General features: G+C 38.9%; 1 protein-coding gene across 1 annotated transcript in view; it reads right to left on the bottom strand.

Moving 5' to 3' along the window:
- Window positions 1–6,355, bottom strand: part of LOC107603207 (Abelson tyrosine-protein kinase 2-like) — a 12,123-nt gene extending 5,768 nt beyond the window's left edge. The window contains exons 1-10 of the mRNA XM_016295952.1: window positions 6,181–6,355; window positions 5,121–5,285; window positions 3,819–4,114; window positions 3,454–3,726; window positions 3,157–3,241; window positions 2,715–2,892; window positions 2,414–2,598; window positions 2,124–2,276; window positions 718–807; window positions 224–385 (exon numbers count right to left, since the gene is read on the bottom strand). Coding sequence (XP_016151438.1) covers window positions 224–385; window positions 718–807; window positions 2,124–2,276; window positions 2,414–2,598; window positions 2,715–2,892; window positions 3,157–3,241; window positions 3,454–3,726; window positions 3,819–4,114; window positions 5,121–5,285; window positions 6,181–6,283 — 1,690 coding nt within the window. The 5' untranslated portion in view covers window positions 6,284–6,355. The remainder of the gene's footprint in view (window positions 1–223; window positions 386–717; window positions 808–2,123; window positions 2,277–2,413; window positions 2,599–2,714; window positions 2,893–3,156; window positions 3,242–3,453; window positions 3,727–3,818; window positions 4,115–5,120; window positions 5,286–6,180) is intronic.
- Window positions 6,356–6,583: the final 228 nt, after the last annotated feature.

The raw sequence follows: 6,583 nt of genomic DNA, 5'->3' as shown, positions 1-6,583 counted from the left end.
AGAAAGATATATATATATATATATATATATATATATATATATATATATATATATATATATATATATAGGATATAACACACAGAATATTCTGAATCATACTATATTTGTGTATAAATATTTGTAGGGTTATATATTATGTATCGCTGTTAATCGATAATGAACACCACTCCCATTCTCTTGAGCTTCTGTCTGAGCCGACTGAGCCGGAGTTGGGCCTGTATACCTGCAGGGCCGTGGGGTCCTGCCTCCTCCATATTCTCTTTGTTCTCAGAGTGTTTCTTCTGCCCACGAGACTTTGAGGGCAAGAGCGGCATATCGTGGCCAAAGGTGTGCGCAAGTCCACCTTGCCCACCAGATGCGGTTTTACACAGCTCTTCGGCTACCTCTGGAGAAGAGTTAGCAGAAAGAAGGTGCATGTTAATATTACATGTAAGTACTGCGGGTCAAATCTTCATTAAATTTTAACAATCTTTATTTCAGTCAATTTTCTATGGTAAATTACAATAAATGCATTTTCTATATTAAATGCAATACAAACTGCACCTATGTTATGTATTCCTTTATACCCATGTTATATTATTTCCTTTTAAGCACGTTTAAGACTTTTATTGTGCATTAAGTTTTCTGTGCTTAATAATTAAGCATATTAGATCTGCATGAAAAGTCCACTTGGTTTACAGCTTCCTCTGTCATTCAAAACAGATGATGCAGCAATACCTTCTGAAATGCTTGAGTCATGGAACATGGTCTCAAAGGCCTGATGAGTCTCAGCAAATGAGGGTCTATCCAGTGGACTCCACTGCCAACCTACCAACACAAACAAAATATGGCTTTACCTAATGACCAAAAGCTACAATATGGTTCAAAATTTTGGGGTTGTGTAAGATTTTTTTTTTTATTGTTAACTTCTACTGATCAATGATACATTGAATTGATCACAAGTGACAGTTAAACTTACAAAAGGTTATGTTACAAGCTATTTTTATTTCAAATAAATTCTTTAAAAAGTTCTATTATCAAAGAATCCTGAAATATATGTCATTAATCAGCATATTATAATTATTTCTTTATACTCATGTGACACTGAAGACTGCTGAAAATTCAGCTTTGCCATCACAGGAATAAATTTAATTTTAAATATATTACAAAAGAATGCAGTTATTTTAAATTTTAAATAAAAACATTACACAACATTACACAATGCTTAAAGAATATATACAGGTGCATCTCAATAAATTAGAATGTTGTGGAAAAGTTCATTTATTTCAGTAATTCAACTCAAATTGTGAAACTTGTGTATTAAATAAATTCAATGCACACAGACTGAAGCAGTTTAAGTCTTTGGTTCTTTTAATTGTAATGATTTTGGCTCACATTTCAGAAAAACCCACCAATTCACTATCTCAACAAATTAGAATACTTCATAAGACCAATAAAAAAATTTTTTAGTGAATTGTTGGCCTTCTGGAAAGTATGTTCATTTACTGTACATGTACTCAATACTTGGTTGGACCTCATTTTACAAACTCACCTGACCTGAACCCCATAGAGAATCTATGGGGTATTGTCAAGAGGAAGATGAGAGACACCAGACCCAACAATGCAGATGACCTGAAGGCCGCTATCAAAGCAACCTGGGCTTCCATACCACCTCAGCAGTGCCACAGGCTGATTGTCTCCATGCCACGCCCCACTGATGTAGTAATTCATGTAAAAGGAGGCCCAACCAAGTATCGAGTACATGGACAGTAAATGAACATACTTTCCAGAAGGCCAACAATTCACTAAAAATGTTTTTTTTATTGGTCTTATGAAGTATTCTAATTTGTTGAGATAGTGAATTGGTGGGTTTTTGTGAAATGTGAGCCAAAATCATCCCAATTAAAAGAACCAAAGACTTAAACTACTTCAGTCTGTGTGCATTGAATTTATTTAATACACAAGTTTCACAATTTGAGTTGAATTACTGAAATAAACGAACTTTTCCACGACATTCTAATTTATTGAGATGCACCTGTATATATATGAACACATAGGCATGACACTTGACATGTTTTAGTTAACTATGAAAAGTTATTAAGTGAAAGCTATAAAATGTTATCAAAGTCTCTGTTCATGCTCACAGGCTCTCATGAGCTCGTAGACTTTAGGAGGACAGCCTTCGGGCTGCTCCATGCGGTAGCCCTTCTCCAGCAGATCGTACACCTGAGACAGGTCGATTCCTGGGTATGGAGACATGCCATACGTCGCAATCTCCCAAAGCAAAACTCCAAATGCTGGAAAATTGGGAGAAATAAGCGAGTCACTTATTTATATAAGCAAATCAATCATTTCACTTAGTGACACATAACTCTTTATAGAGTATCAGAACTTCCAACACAATCCTTATGACAAAATTAAATTAGTAACTGACCCCACACATCTGATTTGATGGAGAAGGTGTTATAGGCCAGACTCTCTGGTGCTGTCCATTTGATAGGGAATTTGGCCCCCGCGTGAGCGGTGTAGGTGTCGCCTGTCATCAGCCGGCTCAGCCCGAAATCAGCCACCTTGACCACGTGATTCTCTCCAACCAGACAATTACGAGCTGCCAAGTCCCTGAGAAAGAAATTAAGATGACGTAGTATGATCTCTCAATGTGATATAAGACAGTTAGAACTATGTAACCAATGTGAACTCCTGAAGTCTATTGATGTCTGAAGAGCTATGCTCACCTGTGGATGAAGTTCTTCTTCTCCAGATACTCCATGGCAGAGGAGATCTGAGTGGCCATGTAGAGCAGCACCACAGCATTCACCTGCTCCCTGTCACACTCACGCAGGTAGTCCAGCAGGTTCCCGTGGGGCATGTACTCGGTCACTATGTAGAATGGAGGCTCCAATGTGCACACACCTAGGAAGGGGCATCAAAACAAATGACCAATTTGGGACAAATCTAAGATTATTAGGTTATTTGGTAAAAACAAATAATTGTTGCTTATTATGTGAAAGAAACCCTGTATTTCTACAGTGGAGTCATGAGAGTAGTGCATACTTTTTTTTGTCAATTGAACCGAAACCAGTTAAAGCACGTATAGCTTTAAATTTGGAGTTTTGGCTAGCTGTACATGCAACTTGTCAACTAGCGTCAACAAGTTAAAAATCCTAGTACACTTACCCAGTAATTGTACCAAATTGGGATGTTTCACCTCCTTCATGACTGCAGCTTCCTTCAGAAACTCCTCAACCTCCATGGTGTCCTCCTTTGAAATAAAGTAATACAGTATGCATGAAATATGAAATATAAATACATAACAGAACTAGCAAAGCAACTACAAAAACAGAAATCCTTAAGTGCAATATAATGACCCGCCACTTGGTGGCACACAATGCCACATAAACAGTTCAATGAAATAAAAACCAATGAAATAGGGGGAAAATATTAAAATAGGAGCATATGCACAAAAACACGAACCTTTAGTGTTTTTACAGCTACGGTGAGGTTGTACTTTTTCCAAACTCCGACGTACACCTCTCCATACTGGCCTCCGCCTAACTTGTGCTTCATAGTGATGTCGGTGCGCTCCATCTCCCACTTGTCGTGGATGGGGGAGACACCATAGACGGTTGGCTTGTTGCATTTTGGAGCGGGATAGTGTAATGTGGTTACCAGACCATCGGCCACTGTGGAATGATGATGAACCAGCTCAGCTAATGTGCTGAAACGACTTTCAGCTGTTACATAGACCTGAGACAGAAGAGGAGACCAACTTTAAAATCAAAGGAAAGGGAGCTTTACTTTCAAAGTTAAGTGAAAGCAGCCGTTGTCTTCAGCCCAACCTTTCCGTCAGAGGCGGTGTTGATCCGGTAATGATAGACCCGTCCCTCATAGCGAAGTGAGATGGAGAGCTGGCCAGGGCTGCTCTCACTCTCCCTCACTAGGAAGCTGCCGTTGATCAGGCTGCTGAGCAGGTACTCAGCGGCGCTGCGGGACACAGGCCCATGATACCAGCTGTGCTTTTCCAGACTGTTCACGGGGGTGATGTAGTTACTGGGTACCCAACCCTGGCCGTTCTTTGAACGGACTTCACTCCACTCGCCATTCTGGTTGTACCCCAACACTCGCAGCTTCTCTCCTGAAATGCAATAAATAACAGTACATTGTACACAGCAATCAGTTGCTATTAAAATTTTTTTTTCACATTTCTGTGCATAAGGTTTTACTAATGATTCGACAATGTAAACCCTTGTTACTCATACCAATGCATCTCACTTGAATGGAATGGAATGAGAGATTAGAAATGCAAGCCACAACAAGTCCATCGTTCAGCCATAAAACCACATCAGTTCTTTCAGAAGGAAAGTGCACGTTTGTCAGTAACTTTATAGATCCTACACAGTATTAGTTCTTAAACAAGATCAGTTTGAACTTGTCCATTAGGTAATGTTTTCATCCCATAAGCTCAGACTGAGAAGAAGCTAGTCTTATATAAGGGTTCTGAGATCTGCACAAATCCTGAAGGCACCTGAGAGTGGAGGAAGAAAAGTAAATCATGACATTCAAATATATCATCCAAGTATTCAAGGTACTGTGCTGTTTTTTTAATTTCTGCAAATACATGTGTCAGTCAGACGGACATTTTTGGCAGCTGCATCACACTCCATGAACTCCATCACATTTTTAAGATGCAATGGAAGTTAAAAATAGTATTATTATTTTTACAAGATATGCCTCCAAAAAGCACTTGTGAAAACATCTCAAGAGCCCTGTGTTCTGTTCCATTAAGCTGGGCTCCATCAAGCTGTTGGAAAAAAGAAAGCTCCAAGCCTCTCCAGAGTGTTGAATCTGTGTGAACACTATGTGCAGTCAAAAACAATGACACAACCAATTACCAAATTAAAAATGGGGCCCCTTTTTAACATGTAATGGCATGGTGTCCTTGTTATAAAGAGAGAGGAAGTTATCAATAATAGCTGTGAAAACATTCTCCGGCTTTGTTTATTCCAGGTATTAAAATTGGTCTTGGGTTACATTTGAGTTTACATTATCAATGCAATGTGGTCTGTCATCTGTGTACAGAGGTGGAGATCAAACTGTTAAAGTGTTCAATGAAACCACTCATCTCCTTTCGACGATCATACCTTTCGTGATGCTCAGCGTGTTGTCGCCACTGGCTACAAAGTCATAAAGCGCAACAAAGAGGTTGGGGTCACTCTCTGCAGCACCTAGCAGGTTCTCTTTCGAGCTCCAGCGCACCGCCTCCGTCAGTGACGTTGAGTCCAATCCAAACGGCCTGTGCAGGGCCTCTGTCAGGAAGAAAGAGAGATAAATAACATGATATACGAGTAACAGAAAACATAAGCGCTTGTTGATGGAGCATATGACATCCCAAATGAGACAAGGCCTCTGGGAAGGGCAAAATGAGTCGATGTAAGAGGGGAGGGGTTTCAGGAGTTGACGAACATGTTAACGTCAAGGTGGGGAGGGAGAAGAGAAGAAACTGCAACCATCTGACACAAAGTGAAAACAGAATGAAATCACTTTGCTCCTTACATCATACCTCACTTAACAACAATGATCTCTTTTTACAAATCATTTGTGCAAACAACATTACGAAGGCTACACAAACCAGCAATAAATCATTATTTAAAAAACCAAAAACAAAGCTGTTCTAGATGCTAGGGATGTTAATGATCAATTGACATTCAATGAACTCAATTCCATTAATAAATGAACAATTTTTCAATAATGCAGTCAATAATTATTGAAATATTTTATAATCCATATAATAAAGAATTATTGGAGAAAATGTATTTGTATTTTTAAACATACATAATTATATTACTAACAACTATTATTATTATTTAAAATATTATAATATAATAAATAAATATAATAAATGAAACTGAAAAAGTTAATTCTATACAAATGCAATAAATGCAGCAGACTGAAATGTAATAATATTTTATTAATACTAATATAAGTAAAAATTTGTGATCTAATTGTTGCTTATTTTTAAAATGAATTTGAAAAATTCCTAAGAATTTCCAAACGCTTCATTTGCTGGAAACACCCCAAGACCAAACCATTTGACAAAGTAGCAGCTTCTAAATTGACCACACACAAAAAAACTAACAAATACACATCCCTCGACTTGAAATCCTCCACAAAAACTCAGGGCACCGTTACAGCGCTGTCTACCTGCGAAGCAATAGTGGTCCACATCCTGTGGGTTGGACAGATTGGTCAGTCTGACCCTCTCCTCCTCAAAACTGCTGCTGGACAGCAGAGTCCTCAATGGCATAATCTAGCAGTGCTAGATTAGTCTTGGATCTCACATGTAATAAAACACAGGCCTGATGTGTTGAGGGTTCTGCTTCTGTCTGACGAGCTTTGATTCTTAAGCAAGTTCTTAAGGAGAGGAGGAGCATGAAATGGCTTTGAGGTTGGAAAAATGGGGTGGGAGAGTCCCCATGCCTTGAGCATGCCTGCATCTGCTGGTCTTCCTCTACAGCTGTCAACCAGCCACAAACACACACACTAAGCATGTCTGGGCAGCTGCCCCTTTCCTTAGGGAAAAAAGTGTGGCAGGATAAAATGTCAG

This window comes from Sinocyclocheilus grahami, unplaced genomic scaffold, assembly GCF_001515645.1.
Source record: "Sinocyclocheilus grahami isolate Dianchi unplaced genomic scaffold, SAMN03320097.WGS_v1.1 scaffold16.1, whole genome shotgun sequence".
NCBI classification, from domain to species: Eukaryota; Metazoa; Chordata; class Actinopteri; order Cypriniformes; family Cyprinidae; genus Sinocyclocheilus; species Sinocyclocheilus grahami.
The sequence above is the reverse complement of the archived record's forward strand: the minus strand, read 5'-3'. Positions and strand labels throughout refer to the sequence as shown.